The sequence below is a fragment of the Myotis lucifugus genome, unplaced genomic scaffold (genome assembly GCF_000147115.1).
Source record: "Myotis lucifugus unplaced genomic scaffold, Myoluc2.0 scaffold_537, whole genome shotgun sequence".
Lineage (NCBI taxonomy): Eukaryota > Metazoa > Chordata > Mammalia > Chiroptera > Vespertilionidae > Myotis > Myotis lucifugus.
Window position 1 is genome coordinate 96930 of NW_005871585.1, and position 21061 is coordinate 117990.

The window sequence follows — 21061 nt, forward strand, 5'->3', positions numbered from 1 at the left end:
CCCGGGGCGGCGGGAGCGGGACGCTGGAGACGGGCTGCTGCGCCCGCGCCGGGGCGTTCCCGGCCGGGAAGGTCAGTGGCAAACGTGCAGGCTGGGGCTCTAGACGCCACCCCCCTTCTCGACCGCCCGCGGGGCCCTGCGCTCGGGCTTCGCCGGCCGTCCCGCTGGGACCGTCGGAAAGTCTGAACCCTGCGCTCGTTCGGGCGGCTCCCCCGGTTCGTCGTTCACCGCAGCGAAGTGGGGCCGAGCAGAGTCCATGCGTTTTCCACCGCGGTTTGCTGGCGGCCCCTATCTGCCAGCCACGCGGGCACGCGGGGCGCAGGACGGAGTCCTGCTTCTCACTTACATTTGAGTGAGGGGCGGGGATGGGGGATGGGCACTGACAAGGAAGAAGTGGTGATTTTGTTTATATTCTGTACTTGCCCCAGTGTTCTCCTCGAGGCCTGGACAGAACTGGGTCGGTGTGCGCTGTGAATGCCTTTCCCACCACCTTGCTCGCGGTGAGAAAGGTCCACTCTGCAGCGAATCTCCCTTGAATTACACCACAGACGGCGGGTGGCTGGCGCGGGGCGAGAGGTTGAGCTCCAGCACCACTTAATGCTGAGTTAATGTGAACCTGGAGGACTGGAGCAATAACGTGGGTTTGCTCTTCCTACTTCATTAGCCTCTGGGCTCACACCTCACCAAGTGGCCCAGTTTTAACCTCAGATTATGAAGCTTCTGGCTCCCACTCTCCTTTTGGAGCGCAGTAATTTACTTGGTGCTTGGGAGTGAGAAGACTGAGAACTGCAGGTATGAGCTTGCCTGGTGCTTATACCCATCAACCTCGACCGAGTGCTCTTTGTTGCCTGGTTTTCTCTTTTTTCTTTTAAGCATCCCTCTTCCCGTTCCTCACCACCCTCCTCCGGAGGAATGAGAAAAACTCTTCCTTTGACCTCCTTTAGCTTCCTAGTTCTAACCTAGTTCCCCCACCCACATTATTTCTTCCACGGCTTTCCTTTCCTCCACCTCCTCTTCAAGCCTTGCCCTCTCTCTTTCCCCACCATTGTGCTCCCATCAGTGTTATCTTCCTGGATAAACTCAAGTATGTTTTTCTACCTCCAGAGCCTCATTTCCAGAAGAATGCAGCCACTTCTTCTCCATGTTCCTAATGCAAGTTCCATGGTACCATGTTATGCATCCACACTTTGCCAAGGGCTTACCAGGTCCCAGATGCTGCAGCAGGTGGTGGGGGTACAAAAATGGGTTCAAAGTCTAGTTGGGGAGGCACTCAGCACAGGCCTCCAGTAATGTGACCAATGCTATCGTTGCAGTCTTGAACTCTACCTGTGGAGTCAAGAAAGGCTAACTGAGAGGGAACATTTGACCTAGGACTTGATATTTCTTACGAGTTCAGGCTCTTTTGTCTCTCTGGATATTCTCAAATGTCCCATCCTTGATACCGTCAACCCCACTCTGCACTCTTCATGTCACAGCCGCTCTTAGCCTCCATTGCTTCTGTTGTCACCTGTCCAAGAATCGCTCTTAGTCTCTAATTCAGACAAAGCGTCTATAACCAGAGCCTGTCCTACAAGTGGAAAAGTTTGGAATGCACCGACTCAGAGGCTCACTGGAGAGGAAGTTCATAGCCACCACCTTTAGGAGGCTGCAGTGATCCAGGCTGGCGTAGGTGGTGGCTCAGAGATGTGGTAGAATGCAGGTGTGAGAAGTAGTTGGTTCTGGTTATACACTGAGTGGCCAGATTATTATGACCACCTGACGTTTGTAGGCAAATTAGCCGTACACTGCATCGTATGGGATATGGAAGCTAAAGGCCTGTTCGAACACCTTTGCTGTCTGCAGTTACCAAGATAAAATGTCTCCAATTCGCACAGGAACACAAGGATTGGACAGTCAAGCATTGGAAAAAAGTCATGTGATCTGATGAATCACGTTTCCAGTTGCATCATGCAGATGGCAGAGTGAGAATTTGGCGGAAACAGCATGAAAGCATGCACCCCACATGCATGAGTACAACCCTTCAAGCTGGTGGGGCAGTGTTATGGTTTGGGGCATGTTTTCCTGGCATGATTTGGGCCCTTTAATTCGTGTGGAACAACGTCTGAATAGCACAACATACCTAAGTATCATTGCTGATCAGGTTCATCCTATCATGTTGATGGCGTATCCCAATGGAGATGGCTTCTTCCAAGACAATGCGCCATGCCACAGTGCTCGTTTTGTGCAGGAGTGCTTTCAAGAACATGAGGGAGACTTTACCTTGCTTAGGTGGCCCCCACAATCACCAGATCTCAATCCAATTGAGCATTTGTGGGACGAAGTTAAAGGAGCCATCAGGCAGCTGGTTCCACAACCATCAAATCTCACAGAACTGGACAGTGCTATTCATCAGGCATGGTGTCAGATTCCTCCCATCACCGTTCAACATCTCATGGAGTCAATGCCAAGAAGAATCACTGCAGTATTGAAGGCAAACGGTGGCCCAACGAAGTATTGATGGGGTGGTCATAATAATCTGGCCACTCACGTTCAAATATATCCCACGTTCAAAGGCTATTAAATCATGCTGTTTACCCATATCTTCAGAAAAATCACTTCTGTCGTGGTAAACAACCTGCTTCCCTATTTATAATGGTCTGGCCCTCTAGCAACTTCAGCGTGAAATTATAGCTAATTTGCCTACAAACGTCAGGTGGTCATAATAATCTGGCCACTCAGTGTATTCTGAAGGTAGGTGAGGGAGTAGTTTTCTGTTGTTGCCGTTGTTTAGTTTTTTGTTTTGGAAGGAATGGATGGAAGTCAGGAATTTGTTTTTAAACATGTTGAGTTTGAGATATCCTTTAGACATCCAAGTGGAAATGTCAAACAGGCAGTTGGACATACAAGTCTGTAGTTGGAGGACATGTCCAGGTTGAAGATAGAAATGTGGGGGTCATCAGTGCACAGTGTCACTAAAGCCATGAGACTGTAGAGATCAACTAGGGAGTGAGGCTAACAAAGATGAGAGATTTCGTCTGAGCTCTGGGGCTCAGTTTTATTAAAATTAAGTTAGAAAAAAAAAAGGGAATATTTGTATAGAGCAGGGGTGGGGAACTTTTTTTCTGCCAAGGGCCATTGGGATATTTATTTATTTAATTTATCTTTATTGTTGAAAGTATTACAGATGTCCCCTTTATTTGTTTTCCCCATCGACCCCCCTCCTCCCCTCAACCGCCTCTTCCAAGCCTTCACCACACCATTGTCTGTGTCCATGGGCTATGCATATATGCATATAAATTCCCTGGTTAATCTCTCCTCCCCCACCCTCATCTTCCCTCTAATATTCACCAGTCTGTTCCATGGTTCTATGTCTCTAGATCTATTTTGTTCATTAGATTCCACCTATGAGTGAGATCACGTGATACTTATCTTTCTCTGACTGCCTTATTTTGCTTAGCATAATACATTTGGATATTTATAATACCATTTTTGGGCCATACAAAAGTATCAACTTGAAAATTAGCCTGCTATGTTTGATCAAACATTTGATTAACTCACCCCTAATGCCTTGGCAGGGCCAGATAAAATGATTTTGTGGACGTTATATGGCCTGCAGGCCAGATATTCCTCACCCCTGGTAGAGAGTTTGGTGTGTTGTAAACACTCAGTGATGGTAGCTTTAATTTTCACTATTCTGTTCCAAGTCTTTAGCCTCAGCTATTCCCCAAATGTGATATGTTGTTATAACCTATTTTCTTTCCATCCTTGAACACTCAGCTCAAGGATGTTGCTTGGAAATCTTCCCATTATCAATCCTTCTTCCACACTGATCTTCCCCCAATTTGAGATGACAACAGAAATGCATTCCCAATTTGTGACTTGCTTTGCACATGTTGTGACCTGGTAATCCATTTCAGATGGAATGTTTTGTTTCCAGAGTTGTTCTTGATGGAAAGGATTGTGTTTCCTAAAGTGATGCCTAGTCAATGCTTCCTCCTGAAAAATGCTAACACTCTTGTGTAACAAATAGAAGAATCTACTTTAGTCTATTATGCATGACTTTAAATGTTTTTGGTTTAAAAAATATAAGGAAGGAGTGAGTTTATTCCTATTTTTAAAATATTATCTTTTTAGCCTCCTAAGGAAAAATTCTCCCTGGATTTCCTTCTCCCTGGCTATTTAGTTATTTATTTACTTATTTTCAGGGTATACATTCTAATTTTCCCAAATTCCTAGATAGTGGAAATCTTGACTTTGTTTCATTTTTCCTTTTTTTTAAAAGTTGGATTAAAATGTTCCTCAAAACTGGAAAGACCAGTTAATTGATCTGTTCTCCCACTTCTGGGAACAGAGCTCAATATCCCTTATCTTCCTGGGGGACAAATCTTGTTCCGCCTTAGCCTACCATCAAGATGTGCTGAAATATAAGCTGAAGGGACCATTAAATAATTTATAAAGTTAAAGTTTGGAAGTTACATGTTGAACTCCTTGGATCTTATTTTACTTAATTTTTGTTTGTTGAGAATCAACAGTGCTATTTAGGTTCTTGGGTACTTGCCATAGGCACCTACCAGATTGGTTGGTGAAGGAGAAAAAGTTCCATCTATTTTGAGGATGGCTTTCTGGATGGATGAAAACCTGCATGAAATAATTGGTTTGCAGAGTGTTTCTTGTCAACATGCTTCCTTTGTTAGAGGAACAAAAATTCAGTGATTATATTGCCACCTTGATCATAGCTTATGCTTCTCTTAAAGAAAACAAGCCTTATAAAAAAGAGAAGTGTAGTCCTCACTTCATCCCTTCTTTCAGCAAGCCATGCAAGAACTAGTTCTACATATTAAATCCTCTTTCACATCAGGGGTTCTGATCTTAGAGCACTGTGAACTGAGGGCTCATAATAATGATGGATAAATGCTGCCCTTTTTGCTTAGGAACCCATACATTTTTGTATAGTACAGAGGCTTTAAGCATTCCACCAGGGCTTTTGGTCTCCTAATTCTGCATACTATGCATGCATCAAAGTATCACTGTAATTCTTTTTCTTTCTTTCCCTTCTCTCTGTTTTTCTGTCTGTGTCTCTTTCTGATCTTTTTCCCCCCCTTAAACAGACATTGACTATGATTACATGGGTAAAGTCCTTTTTGGGGGCACTTATAGAGGACTAAGATATGTTTCTCTATGATTGATGCTTCTTTATGAAGTCTTGGGCAGATGTTTCCTTACAGGTTGGCAATCCACCTAAACGACAGCAGCAGAACATATAGCTCGTTTGGGCAGGAGAGGCACTCACACAGGAGCCAAGCTTCCTGAGGAAATTTCTCCTCTCTTATCGAAGATATTTTCCTTGACATTTAATATGTTGGATAGAAAAGTGACTTCTGAGTCACAGAGCCACAGAACCCAGCAATGTGCTGGCTTGGTTTGTTAGTCACAGATCCTTTGGAACAGTGTGTCAGAAAGAAAAAAAAAATGTTTCCTCTTCTCCTGAAAAACCATATGGCAAAATTTGGCCGTTCTTCATCACTTCTCTCTTCCTCTTAGTTTTCTAATTCTGCCATTATCATCAGAAAGGAAGAGGAAAAAATGGCATCATATGCCCCTTGATGTATCCAATTGCCTTAAAATTCCTTATTCTTTACAAAAAAACAAACAAACCTTGAAGGTAGGTTTGAATTGCTTGTCAAATATGGCCCAGCAGTAGTTTCCAGTACTTAGGATTTTTCTGTGTACTTACACCTCTGTCCTTCACCAACATTAATCAATCCTCTCACACTGTCCTCAGGAGGCAAAGCCTTTTCATTTTAAACGAAGTCATTGAGGGTAATTGAATGCTCTCCAGCAATACGTGGGTGTGAAATCGCAGTTGCTTAGTTTCACAGAGAGAAAGACAGGTTTTGAATAAAACTTTGATTTGCCTTCCATGGGGAACACGCCTCTGCACTCCTTCCAAACCCCACAGTTCCTCGGAGAGCAGCCTGTGCGCAAAAGAACAGCTAATGGAGGCTCCATTGTTTTTCAACAATTGGTGGTGGAGCTTTTAGGTTTTTGAGAGCAGGTTGTCCAGTCCATTTTCTCTAAGGAATGGGAAGTCTTATCAGCTTTCCTGAATTGGATTTCTATCTTAGTCTGTGAAGAGAATCAGAGCGAGGTAGTGAAACTGGAGACTGTCAAGGGTGGTAGGCATTTGAGTTTTCCATCTGTGCTGGGATACCTTTGGAGTCTTTGTGCTTGTAAGTAGTTTGGCTCTTGATTCTGTAATTCATAGAAAGTCACCGGAGCCTGCTTCATTTACCCCAAGACACACACTAAGGCTGGAATCTACCAGTGTTGATAAGCTTTATTAATCTGAAAATAAAGTCCAAAGTGAAAGGCAACAAGTGTTTATTTGAGATCTTAGAATAGCTATTTGGGAAACGTAGATTCAGGCAGAAACTCAAATAGTGTTCCAGTGATGGGGTGAAGGCAAGAGTTTTTTAATGAGAAAAGGAAGGGAGCCCTAGCCGGTTTGGCTCGGTGGATAGAGCATCGGCCTGCGGACTGAAGGGTCCCAGGTTCAATTTCGGTCAAGGGCACATGCCCAGGTTTCGGGCTCGATCCCCAGTGGGGGGCGTGCAGGAGGCAGCCAATCAATGATTCTCATCATTGATGTTTCTGTCTCTCCCTCTTCCTTCCTCTCTGAAATCAATACAAATTTATATTTAAAAAAAGAAAAGGAAGGGAAATAATTACATGAATAGAATAAAGACATTTCTATTGGTGTTAACAAGCTAAGTTACTCTTTAGCTATACATGGCTGGTTACTGCTTCTAAAGAATGTTCACAATTATCAGTCCTTGTGAGAGGAGGTCTGCTTTCCTGTTAGCTTTACAAACAGTTGTTTGTAAAACAATGTTGGCTTGACCCAGTCCAAAGGTTATTTTGCCCATGTCAAACGTTCCAAAGTTTCAAGGAGCAAGATGTGCAAGACCTTTCCTCTGGGATGGCGGTTTTGATTCCATTCAAAAATGGTTCTATTTATATGAATTTTCTTTTTTACGGTGAAATTTTTTTATATTTAGAAGTAGCCAGCTGGACTCAGTTTAGATGATCACAATTTTGTTGGGAGCATCCAAAACATCATAACCAGGAGACAGTCAAACTTATGTCTTCTTTTCTCTATGAGGCCTGATCAGAGTGTTGACCTTGGCCATGTCAATGTCATAGAACTTCTTCACAGCCAGTTGGATGTGGTGCTTGTTGGTCTTAACATTCACAATGAACACAAGTGTATTGTTGTCTTCTACTTTTTCGTGGCTGATTCGGTAGTTGGGGAATTTGATGATAGCATAGTGGTAAAGTTTATTTTCTCCTGGGGGTGCTCTTCTGAGGATATGTGAGCTACCTTCAGAGCTCCAATGTCTTGGGGTGACATTGGAAGGTGGGTGACGGGTGGATCTTCTTTTTCGTGTGGCTGTGGACGCCTTTCAGCACTGCTTTCTTTACCCTCAAAGCCTTTGCTTTGGCTTTGAAGGGGCAGTGGCTTCTTTCTTTGCTTTTGGGGCCATCTTCGTGAAAAGCCATTTATATCAATTTTCTCAGCTTCTTTTAAAAGCACCCCTTGAGTTCTCTAGACACCTCACATTGGTTCCATTAATAATCTGAGGCGTTTTCTGCTAATAGAGGAGGAGAAAATTTGTTGTTTAAGAAGCATTTTTATTCTGCTCAAATGATAGAAACAAAATTGAGTTTTATCAGTCTACAAGACCATCTGTAATTTAAACTAAAAGCAAGATGGGTTGTTAGTTGATGGCTCAGGAGGTAAATTTGACCATGAAGAATTTTGTTGGAGTCAGACTGTGTTTTAAGTATTTGAACATACACATCTTTAGATGGGGCATATAGTGTCTAGTGGAGTCCAGCTCAGCTCTCTCTCCATTGACATTAACTGTCTGACCTCTGAAGGCATTTGAAGTTGCAACCCCTGAGCCAAATGTCAAAATCAACAGTTAGCCAGATGTTTTCCCAGTGAGGTTAAGGCTGCTAAACTCAGTGGCAGCATGGCACATAGATTTGCAAAAGCTGAAGGTCCTTTTAAGTCATTTGTAGTAAAGAAAGATGAGTTATCCAAGACTTGAGTTAGATGCTGGGCTGAGTAAGATTGTAGGGGAGTATGTTTAATGTAATCTTCTTTTGGTTGTAAACAGTAAAAATGGATGGACCCTGGCCTAGCTTAAGGAAAAAAAAAGATTAAATTTATTAGGGAAAACCTCACTGAATTGGAAGAAGAGTTAACTGACCAACATGTGAAGCAGAGAAGGAATAAGGCTGCTCTGGAAATCCCAGCTTTCTTTAACCTTCTCCCTAAAGTGCCACCATAACAAGACTCACCTCTCTCACTCGACTCCCCACTCAGACTCTTAGATACACCCTGGATCAACCAGCTCAAGCCACAAACTGTAAATAGCCTAAGACCCGCCTCCCTGTCCTCAAAGCCATTTTTAGGGAAAGGGGAAAACTTCTCTAAGTTACCCCATGAAGTCAAATCCTTGACATTCCTTAATTATTCATATAATTATTGCACAGTTTTGCCCATAGGATTTTGTTTTTTTCATATTTTATTCCATTATTTTAACTAGTCCAGTTCAGGGATCTTGAGCGTGAGCACCTAGAAATAGAGTATAGTTTTGTTTTGTTTTGTCTTGGTTTGTTTTTAATAATGCCCAAGCCTAGCATTTATGATTCTGTGTGTATTTTTTTTTATTGGTTAACTATTTCTCTGTTTCTCTGTCTAGATGCATTCTTACAGATAACCTTATTTCCAGGTAGCATTTGGCAGTAAGTTGGCAGCTTGTCTATACTTCTGATATTTTTATTGAGGTGGGAATATATGCACACAAGATCTATGTAGATGCAATGTTTTATTGTTTGTTTTTTTTTGTTTGCTTAGGAAAAGTTATTTATGAGGACTTTAAATAGAGAAAGTAAATATAATCAGTATGCAGCCCATGATCCCAATTAGAGTTCTCAAACCAGTTAGAGTCTTGTGTTTTTTGAGGGCCCCCCCCCCCCCAGTAAATGCGGGAAGGCACTTTACACACACACAAAGAGCTGAAAACTTCTCCAGAGCATCTGAATATTTAGAGAGTTTTGGATTCTTTAAGTCTGGTTACTTCTGTATCTGGACTCTGGGTTGCAATTGACAGAACCCAACTGAAACTAGTAAAAATAGGGATTCATTGGAAGGGTCCTGGGGTAGAACTGAAGGAAGAGCTGTGGAAACCAGGAAGGCTCTTGGAACTTATGAACTGACATAAGCATTGAAGACCTTAGTTGTCCATAGTACCCATTCCCACAGATAAAGTAGGTATTTATCATTCTTTTTTTAAAATCACACCTTTGAATTTCCTTCTTGTGTTGAGGAATTCTCTACCTTCCTCAGAAAAAAGCCAAAAAATACTTTTTCCAACTTTTCCTTGTGCCTCGTGCACTTTAGGAAACACCATTCGGAAACACCTACATGAGAGTTTGGATTGTACCTTAGAAATTTGAGTGGCACAAGGACCACGAGTAGCATGGTGGCCGAGATTCAGCAGAAGCACCCAGCATCCAGGTGGTGAAATGAGCCCTACGTGTGTGCCCAGCGGTGGGGCTGTGGAGTCTACACTGGCATGTAGAGTGGTATTTCTGCCCTTAAAATTCTGTAAGTGAATAAATCTTCAATCAATTTATTTTCTACTTAACTAGCCAGAGTGGTTTCTATTGTTTACAACCAAGAACTTTGACAGATCAGTAAATTAGAACTGACAGTTCAGAAGGTTACAGCTGTAACTTTCTCTCTTCAATTTTGCTTGGCCTATGTAATTCAGATTTTGGGACATGATGATTTGGGTCCAAGTGAACTATGGGCTGAGAGACCTTTCCCTGACAAGATAATCACATTTAGCATCAGATACTAAATTTCCCAAATCTGTAACTTATCACTAGAAACACGAAGCCCTTTTTCATGGTGCCATTTGGGTGGGGTATAGGGCCAGGGGGGCCAGTTTATGCTGTGATCACAAACAACTGTCAAATCTCAGGGCTCATCCTAACAAAGATGTATTTCTTCCTCATGCTATGCATCCATTGCCGGTTGGCGGGGGTGGGGTGCTGCTGCTCTGTGCTGTCACTGTCCTCTCTCTGGACCCCAGACTGGCAGTACAGCCACAGACTGGAATATTGCCTGTCACCTGCACAGAGGGGTGAGTGCTCTGGGCATCTCCAGTGGCTTTATTAAATGCCTGGCTGGAAGCCACACACAGCCCTCCTGCTCACAATCCCAAGGCCGAAGCTGGTTGCCGGGCCCTATCAAGTGCAAGAGGGCAGAAGTCAGAGAGCTGGAAACATTGGTTGAGCAGAGCTTGCAGCCACCCCAGGATCCTTCAATCATCCATACCTAAATGGACATCATCTAGGTTATGTTCCAGGCTTGCCGTCTTGAGTGCCTCGCTAAATATGCACATTCGGCAGTGTTAAACAAAGCATGGGAAGCTCTTCCAGGGGCCTAGATCTAAAATGAAGCAAACAACTGAATTCGGCAGAACAGTGAAATAAAACAAGACTCTGTTTACATCTTATAAACAGTGCTGTGACGTGTCCTGGAGTTTGTTAAAGACAACGATTCTTGTTGACATTATTTATGCTGGAATTTTTTGCACAGAGCGGTGATGGGATGATGGTCTGCAGGCCTTTTTTTCCTCCCCCAGAAAAAAAGCAAATTATTTGAATAAATAAAGTCATGAGTGTAAATGAGCTGAAGGCCTCTGGTGAGATGAATCAAGCTCCATAAGTCCATCTTCATGGTGATCACTTATTCATGTTTAGTTGGAGCAAGTTGAAAGACTTTCAAATGTGTATTCAGAATCTGGCGACAAATCAGAGGCAATATTCTTGTTTGCTGTTGTGCCCGATATGACAGTATGTATTTTTATTTTGTTTTTATTTATTTTGAGTAAGATGGTGTCATATTTTCACACTGGAGGTCAGGAGTTAAAATTCTGTTCCCCCAGTTACTGGATGTGGACACATGGCATACCCTGTCTGAATTTCAGTTTCGTCCTCTGTAAAAAAGTGGTATGTAGTACTTAACTCACAGCGCTATTGTGAAGATTAAACCAGAGTATGTAGGTGAAAGCACCTGGCCTGTGGGATAGCTCAGTAAGTGAAGATTGTCTCTGTTCAACCCTTTGTTGCTGGAGGGATGTGGGCTCCTAGGCATAAAATAGATACAGGTATGGCCTGACCAGAGTGGCTCAGTTGGTTGAGCGTCATCCTGTGCACCGAAAGGTTGCAAGTTCAATTCCTGGTCAGGGCACTTGCCTGGATTGTGGGTTTGATCCCTGGTGGGGGCAGGTACAGAAAGCAACTGATCGATGTTTCCCGTTGTTCCTCTTTCTTTCCCTTCCTCTCTCTAAAAAAAAAAAAAGAAAAAGAAAAAGAAAAAAAAGAAAGAAAAAAAGACAGAAACTGGCTTAAAAAAAAGATACAGGTATGTTTATCTGTGAGGTATAAAGCCCAATATTCATTGGAATTTTTAGTATTTCTCTTATTATTCCTGAAATTTAAAGCATATGTAGTATGCTCAGCAATCAGAGGAGCTAGAAGATATATTTTTAAAATCTTAAATAAAAGCCAGCAGTAACTGGTAAATTTTTGTTAGCATTTTTATTATAAATTTATTCCTCATATAAGTCATTTATCATAAAATGGTTGAGGCTTACCTGTTCATATCAGTTTGTGATTTCTTCCCCCTCAAAACTAATTACAAATCTCTTTTACAACATGTTGTTAAATAATTTTTGTCTGTGTCAGGGTTGGCTGTATAAATGTGTTTCTTCACTTTCATAATATAACTTTCATTCCAAAGAATGTTTACAAATCTCAATAACTGTACCACTTACTGTCAAGGGAGCCCAGTGGAGTAATCTCGCTAAACTGTTATTCTGGCCCTGTCGTCCACATTTTAGTCAATTAAGTGCATATAATTATACTTGGAACTTTATATGCATTAAAGACAAACTCAGTTTAACCAACACAATAAACAAGATCTAAGTACTGACCCTGCACATGGTATTATGGGGAATATAAGGCCTTTAAGAAGTGTGCAAGTTAAGAGTGAGGTAGGAGGGGACCACTGTGCTAGGGGAGTTGCATATATTCTTTTACTTAATTCTCACAACAAATCTGCAAGGTAGGGAAGCCAAGGCCCTGGAACATTAATACATTTGAGCAAGAAAGACATAGCATGGAATGAAGGTTCAAACTCAAAATCTATGACTTTTTCAAATTGCCCACCAAGACAGGCAGCTAATAACCAATTCTCACACAAAGTAGACTATTTACCAGATATTTACCAGCTAAAATCTTCTTGTAAACAAAAGACACCACAAAGTTAAAAGACAAGCCATAGGCCAGGAGAGAATATTTGCAGTGCATATCACCAATAAAGGATTAATATCCTAAATTTTAAAAGAACACCAACAAAATAGTAAGAAAAAGACAACCGAAAAAAAAAAGCAGGGAATTAACCAGGAATTAATAGAAGAGGAAACCTGGAAGACTATTTTTCTATCCATCTACAGAAAAGAGAGAATATGAACTCACAGAAAGATGATACACCCTACCGATAAGCAGAGGAAGCAAATCAAAACACAATGGGATTTTATTTCACACACACACACACACACACACACACGCACGCACACACCCATAATATTGGAAAAAATGCAAAATGTCTGCTAAAACAATGATTAATAGGAACGTTGAGAAAAAGGAACTCTTACTAAATTATTTTATCCAAAGTAGCTCCTTACCCACTCTCCTAGTATTTTCTCTTATGGCATTCCCACTATGACATTTTATATTTTTTAAATTCTTATTTGCAGTCTTGTCCCCTTTGAAGATAGGGAGCTCATCTGTCCTGCTCACCATTATATCCCCAGTGCCTATGATAGTACCAACACATAGTAGGTGCTCAGTAAGTACTGACTGAAAGAATGGTAATTTCAATCAGTGGGGTACTAGACCCATATGTTTGAGGAACATCTGAGTCTTTCGAGAACTATTCCAAAGTCCCCTTCAGGCCTTTAATTTCTGAATGAGGGTATGATTACACTACAGATTCTTGGAACACAGCATCCAACGTTGACTTTGCTTCAGACAGTGGTGATTTTACCAGAGATCTGGAGCCATATCTGGCCAGTACCTATTTTTATACAGCTCATAAGCTAAGAATGGATTCTATGGATGAATATTTGCAATTGATTTGATGTTAGGAAACACTAACTTTGAACCCCAATGAAGCAAAATACGATCCAGAAAAAATATTTCCATTCTTCTCATTAGTAGATCTATATCTCAAAAAGCGTGTGCAATTATTTTGAAATTCATCAATAAAAATGTGGAAACTTGTCCTCTCTCTGGTTATATAAATGTCTAATTAATATCCTTGATTTTGCTTCTTGGCTCACAGAGTCTAACATATTTACTATCTGGCTCTTCCCGAAAATATTTTCTAACCCCTGCTGTGGAAATGGCCTCAGGGCCACGCAACTGTGACTGTTTGAGGTGGGGGTGACCACTGACCACTGACCTGCAGTGAACCCAATCAGATCCATGAGATTCTTGTGCTAGAGTTTTCCCATCTGCAGCCTGAGAAGAATGGTCCTAGATTTCCAACAGGGACACAGAAAATGTTCTGATACTCTCGTACCCTTCATGGGAATGTCACCATAAAGTCTTCAAGTTCTTTGTTAGGAGGCCATTTCCATGGAGGAGATTAAAGTGGTTTAAATCTTGGTGTTTACTTCCTTCTGTCTGTTACCCACCTTTTCTAACACAAGTATGGGCTTGTTGGGCAGATTGACTCCATCTTTTCCAGCTTCTGGAGTCAGCCTTTCCCTGAACACCTAAATTAAAATGGCTTGAGCCATGTGCTGAGAGAGATCTAGTACTTTACTTTCCTTCTCCTCCAGTGTCCTGGTAATGTCTGGGGCTTACATTTTCTGGTCACTGTCTTGTCTCTGAATTCCTGCTCCTAGCTCAGTGTTTCACCTCTGGTCACTGCTTCCTCCTCCTGCTCCACACTGCCCACTTCTTTTATCCCCCAGAGTGACGCCAACACAGGCCTTACTGAAGGTTTCAGGGTCATGGAGGGAGTTCAAAACAGAAATCAACTGAAAATTGCACTTGAAGTTTTTCTGGCCATTGATGATTTCTTTCTTCCTAGATTGTACCATTAACCCTGTCTTCTCTTATCTACACATCAATCCCTTTCTTCCATTTTCAAGCCTTCAGTTTCCTGCTGCCCAACCTACTCTCTTGAGCTTCCAGCAAACAAATTCCAAATATATATCATTTTCTTACTCAGGCAGTTTAGCTTCCTGTGTGTTCCCTTCTCCTACTGGCCCAGCCTAGAGATGGATTATTCCACTCTGGTAGGAAGGCACAACTGGCTGCCATCAGTATTTGTTTTCAAAAAATCATGTTTCTCCCATCCTCTGGGCTGCTCACCACAGTGCTTTGGATATAGGAAGCATTCATTATACCAGGATTTTAGCTAAGAATAGGGGAATGAACGCAGAGTTTCACTTAGACTCTAGGCTTCACAAATCTAGTGTGACTTAGAAATATTCAGAAGTTAGTTTGAGATTTCAACACAGAAAAGCTGTCGTGAAGTTGTTAACTTCAACAATGCAATACATGATTAGTTCTTCTGGTGTTCATTCCACCACAGCAATATAGCCATTATAGTCCTCCAAGCCTTGCTTAGAAAAGCAGAGAGAAAATATGGCACTGCCTATATAGACGGGGACTTTTATGTGGTTAAAGGGCACAGGACTAAACAATATAAGGAGATATATGAAAGAACTTAAAAAAGCAGAAGGTAATTTTCATAACTTGTTCTTGCCCTTTTATCTGGCATTTTGACAATTTGCATAGTTCTCATATAATTACATATGTGAGAGTGACATATAAAGTATTATTTGTACAACAGAAGTTTATAACATCATATTTGAATATAAAAATACACGAGAAGATTTAAACTTACCTCATGTCTGGTGAAAAGTCCACCCGACAGGCGTAGCCTGCTACCATATGGCCCTTTAAAATGTTCTTATTTAATCTAATTCTGTTCTGTGCTCCAAAAATTAAGATTTGATTGTGCCAACTTAGACCCAGTATATCCCCTCATCCTAGCTATGGCTACTGCAGTTTTATAATAAACGGAAATAGATTATTAGTGGTGTTTTGGGAGCAGCAATATATTGCTTCATGCAGGACCCTTTTTTCCTTTCATACATGTCTTCATTTACACCTTTGGCTTTTGGGGTTGCTGGTGAACGGTATTTCCATCTGTCGTGGAAATGAGTTCACACAAAGTATGTGAACATGGACATTAGGTTCAAGAGTGCCCCGAAATGACCCAGCAATAGCACTTCTAGGTATATACCCAAGAGAACTGAAAACACAAGTTCATATAAAACTTGTACATAAATGGTTATAGCAGCATTATTCATGATAGCCAGAAGTTGGAAGCAACCCAAACATCCATCAACTGATGAATGGATACACAAAATGTGGTATATCCATATGATGGAATACTATTCAGCCATAGAAAGGAATGAAGTCCTGATGCATGCTACACCATGGATGAACCTTGAAAATATGCGAAGTGAAAGAAAGCAGTCCCAAAGCCCAAATGTTGCGTCACTCAATTTTAATGAAATATCCAGAGGCAGGGGAAAGGGAGGTGATGGGGAGTAAATGCTGTTGGGAATGGGGTTTCTTTGTGAGATGATGAAAATATTGTGGAATTAGTGGTGCTGGTTGCATAATATGTGTATACACTGAGTGGCCAGATTGTTATGACCAGCCAGATTATTATGACCACCCCATCAGTACTTCGTTGGGCCACCTTTTGCCTTCAATACTGCGGTGGTTCTTCTTGGCATTGACTCCACAAGATGTTGAAAGGTGATGCGAGGAATCTGACACCATGCCTGATGAATAGCACTGTCCAGTCCTGTGAGATTTGATGGTTGTGGAACCAGCTGCCTGATGGCTCCTTTAACTTCGTCCCACAAATGCTCAATTGGATTGAGATCTGGTGATTGTGGGGGCCACCTAAACGAGGTAAAGTCTCCCTCATGTTCTTGAAAGCACTCCTGCACAATACGAGCACCGTGGCATGGGGCATTGTCTTGTTGGAAGAAGCCATCTCCATTGGGATACGCCATCAACATGATAGGGTGAACTTGATCAGCAACGATACTTAGGTATGTTGTGCGATTCAGACATTTATAATGGGTCTGGCCCTCTAGCAACTTCAGTACGAAATTATAGCTAATTTGCCTACAAACGTCAGGTGGTCATAATAATTGGGCCACTCAGTGTCTATTAAAAGCCACCCAGTTGTTTGAAATGGTAAATTTTATTGTATGTGAATTATATCTCAGTTAAACGATTCTCAGAAGCCCGTAGAGTGAATGACAGCTGTGAAAGCACATGTTTTTCTCTGTTCAGATATAGATGAACTGTGAGAGAGCCCTGGGACCCCAGCCTCATGGTGCTCACCGATGAACATGTTCAGCAGAAACGTCGCGTCCACATGCCTGCTTCGCTAGGAAGCACCTGGCTTGGCCCCTGAGGAGTGGTTCACCTGGTGAACTTCATGCTCCCTCTCCCAACAGCTTCTCAGGCCTGGCAGAGGCACTGCAGAGCCAAACACATGCAGCCCTGCAGTAGGAGCCCAGGAGCTTGCTGTTTACCGCGTAGGGAGAACCTCAAGCTGCCATCCTTGTGAGCTCGCTGGCCTCCTACTGTGTCAGCTTTCTGCACAAAACACTGCCACAGAGCACCAGGGATTTGTCCAAAGATGTGGCCATGCACCTGCCATCCTATTGCATCCTTTATGTGAGTGAGTTTTTCTTCTGCTTAGACTTCAGCTACCTTGGTTCTTCTTTCTTACCCACATTTAGGAGGGCAGTTGTGTTAAAGGGAACAGTAATTATATCAATCTCTTGCTTTTATACAACTCTTCCCAGCTCACAAAGATTTGCTCTGTTGCTATCCCCAGTGGTTCTCATAATAGCTTTATGAGTGAGGTGGTGTTTTTTCCATTCCACCAGGAGGGAATTTGTTAAATAACTGGTTCAAGGTAAATAGAAATTGTGGGCTGAGGTCAGAGTTAATATCTTTTTCTTCTCTATACTCTGGCTATCTCCATGCTGAAATTTGGATCTCAGAAAAATATGTTGATTACTCTAGATTTTAGGTTTGATATTAAGGCATTTTAGATATTTTCCAAGCCAACCAATATATTTTAGTGCTTAATTTTTAGCTATTTTGTCAGGTTGGAATTTCAAACATGACTTACTTTGCTTAAGAACAAATTGGATCTGATTATATAATTATGATAGGGAATATTCTTTTGAATAGTGAATATTCATTTTGTACAGAAATAAAAAAAGTGGCTTAGTTAGCTAATGTACACTTAGAGGCCATTAACCTCAATCAGGAGCAGACAGCCACATCAGTTTTGAAGCTGAAGTGCTTGCATTTACTTGGGTACCCTGGATACAGAGAATTGTTTTGGAAAATCTGAGTGCCTGGGCCTTACTCCTGGACAAGGCATGTTCGTATTTATAAAACCAAATCACCAGCACAGATTGTAGCCCCCGTAACACACACAGCATTGTATCCTTTGTTGTGATGGTGATGTGTTGGGACAGGAACAGAAAAAAATACATATACTGGTATATAATTTGCTAATTTTAAAAAAATAGGCAAGCCGGGATGCTCATAGTTAAAATAAAGGCACAGATGTTTGGTCAAGTCATTAGCGTAATAGGAAAAACAGATTAAAAGTACTCTTAAGGTTTACCCAAAAAAAAATTTTTTTTTAAAATAACAAAACCATTCAGGGATGGGAGAAGTGGGGTAAGAGAAACTGAAATTTTAATTTTCTCTTTTATCCAAGGAGTTCTTAGATTATAGCTATTTCGAAACCAAACTTTTTCAATTTAAAAATAGAAGCGAAAAAATAGGAACAGATTGGAGTTTAGGAGGAAAAAAAATAGAGTGAGAAAGAGAAATACAACTGGAGGGCTCTGTGTAGGGAGTGCTGGTGCTCAGCTTCTCAGTTCCTCTGGGCTGCAGACAGCCAGGGCAGTGAGGACCTGAATTCACTTCAGAACAGTGATTCTTCACATTTTTAAAATTTAACTATAGCTAGTCTGGTAGCAGCAGAAATGTACAGGTGGAGAAAATGCTGTGAGCCAGTTAATCTGCCCAGGGCGGTTTGTAGAGACAGGTTGAGTGCTTCTACTGCAAACATATTGCAGAAATAAAAAGTGTGCACCATGGCTTAAAGTATGGTGGAGTTACTTAATTTTATGTGTAAAATAAATTCCTACAAGGAGAAATGCATTGACTCACCTTTAAGGGAATCTGCACAGCGTTGTGCAGGTTCAGTGATCAGAACTGGGTCAGAGCAAGGCTTTATGGGATCAGCCCTCCATGGAAACATTGTTCTCACCTTTACCTGAACAATTAGTTTTTCTGCATTTAACAGAATTTACATTAACAGACATTTATAGTTTCAAGGTTACATGCCAACAGTCTTTGGAATTATGAAAACAAACTTTCATTTTACAGAAAAGCTCTGTGCTCTTCTTCACAAATAGATTTGGGTAAACTTAACTTCACAATTTCAAGGTATAGAATATACTAGCATAAAAATTTAGCTTAAATTTTCTAATTGCTAGATTTTTTAAATCTATCAAGACAAATGTTAATTTTTAATGAAATGTTTGAAATTCTTAACAGCGCTTTCTTAGAATCTCTCAGGGCGCTTGCTAAATTGCTTGTCAACTCTGGTTTTATTATTTTAATTTGAACAAAGCTGGATCAAAGACATTTAGAGTTTATAATAATTTATTCCCACCTAAATAAATAAAGAGTATTTATATTTAGCTAGATTAAAGTATGACTAAAAAGGTCAGCTAGTGAATTTCCCTACTTTTTTCCAGAGTAATAAAAAAAATTGTCCTCAATCCCAAGAATTATATCATGTTCTTTCCTCTCTGGCATTTAAGTCAATATAAAAATGTCTCTTGGAGTCATTTCTGTGGGGGACTTTAAAACAAGTAAAACACATGGTGTCCTCACAAGGCTTATAGTCTGGTGAGAGAAACAAGATTGACACACTTGAAACAGATTTTACCAAACATTTGCTTAAGTATAAAATGAGAAGTACAAGCAATAATTGTGAAGCACCTGCTTTGCATAGTTTATTTTGCGCATCATAGAGGCTTGAGTGATTGGGATATTCGGGGAAAGTACGTGGGACTAGAACTGCACTCTGAATAAAGTGTGGAATTTGAACTGATTAGTGGTTAAGATAATTCTGGATGGGAGGAAAAAAGGCCTGGCACAGTAAGTTAGGGGCAGGATGCATTAGGAAGCAGATCAGAGTAGGGTTTGTTTTGTAATCAGAGTGTCCTATAGTCTTTATCTGAGCATTTCTCACTTCTCTGAGTCTTATCTTCGCTGTGGATTGTCTTTGGTTATAACTCTTTTTTTCCCCTAACGGAGAATCTCCATAACCAATGGTCTGTTCTGTCCTACCATTCAGTCCCTGATGGTCTGGCATTGGGAAGGTTCTGTGGGGATACGCTCATAAATAATGATAACCATCTTTTACCCAGTGCCTTTGAGGTACCCGTATCAGTCAAGATAGGCTGGGTTATGCTGCAGTAACAAATGTCCTCAAAATTTCAGTGGATTAAATAATAAACATTTATATCTTGCTCATGCTACATCCAGTGGGGGTTAGGAGTGGGGGAAGATCTCAGCTTCTTGCTGTCATTCAAGGACTAAAGCTGACCTCGTGCCCACTGAGACATACCATTGCCATTTATCAGAAAGGCCTGAATCCTTTCCCCTGTCACATTCTAATCCTCTTTTTAAACTCATTGACGTTTCATCATCCATGACATTTTCAGAGCCTCTGGTGAACGCTTTAGTGTGTTCTCTATCATATATATAAAGAAGTTCGTAAATGTATCAGTGCAAGACAGCTGTTGTGGTTTTTACCTGGGAATCCCTTCTGAAGTTGCTATTGGGCATGTAATACCTATATTAAAAGGAAAATTATGTATGGGAAAGATAAAACTCCGAGGCCTGGGTGGGAGGCATCGTGGTGTAGCAGAACAGGTATGGGACTAGCAGCCTGGAGGTCTGGGTCTGAGACACAGCCTTGCCTCCTCCCACCTGTGTGACTCTGGTATGTCATTTCACCCCTCTGAGCTTCATTTTCTTCAATTCTAATATAAAGGAGTTGGCAGATTATCCATACGTTTTCTTTGAATACAGTGATTCTCTACAGGTACAAAATAAGTAAATTTAAAGCTAGTTTGTCTTCTGGGTACTATCTCCTGTTTGCTTTTTAAGTCCTTCCATGTGGGAGGAAGGAAGTTTGTTTTTCTTTAATGCGATGAATGTTAGTCCCCCTTTCTCATACAATTCGGAAATGTGGTCAGCATTTTTATCAGCTTGGATCTACTGTGTTTATTTGCGCTATTTGTCCCCTTTACTTTTGTTATTTCCTGTCTAAAATGAGGGGAGAAGACTGGGCCAGGGTCAGCTGCCACTTTGGCAGCTTCACTTCTAACTTTGGAGATGGTCACTCTCGCTCATGAAAGAAGTCTGAGTCCAGAGAGTTACACCGCAGCAAACCCAATAATAACCGACCTCCGGAAAGGTCTGCTTCTTTCAGCAATGCTTCATGTTCCTGAAAAGGGCCACTCAGTGATAAAGAGGGTAGATCTTTACTTCCATTTAGGTTGGAGGCTTAAGTGCTTTTGGTTCCAGAGCTGTCTGGCCAGCTCTCTGCCTTATTTTACACTGCTGGCAGCTTCCCACAGACGAAAAAGAAACATTTATTGGGCTGCTTCTACTTGTCAGGCACTGTAACTCACAGTGCATTCAGGCAGAAAATGTTCTATAAATACAGAATCATGGGAGGAATGTCCTAGAACCAGAGTCTTATCTCTAATGGCCA

At 41.3% G+C, this 21061-nt stretch overlaps 1 protein-coding gene across 1 annotated transcript in view; it reads left to right on the forward strand.

Moving 5' to 3' along the window:
* METTL24 (methyltransferase like 24) overlaps positions 1-21061 on the forward strand; it is a 77298-nt gene that overhangs the window by 453 nt on the left and 55784 nt on the right. Inside the window, 1 exon segment of the mRNA XM_006104031.3 lies at positions 1-71. Coding sequence (XP_006104093.1) covers positions 1-71 — 71 coding nt within the window.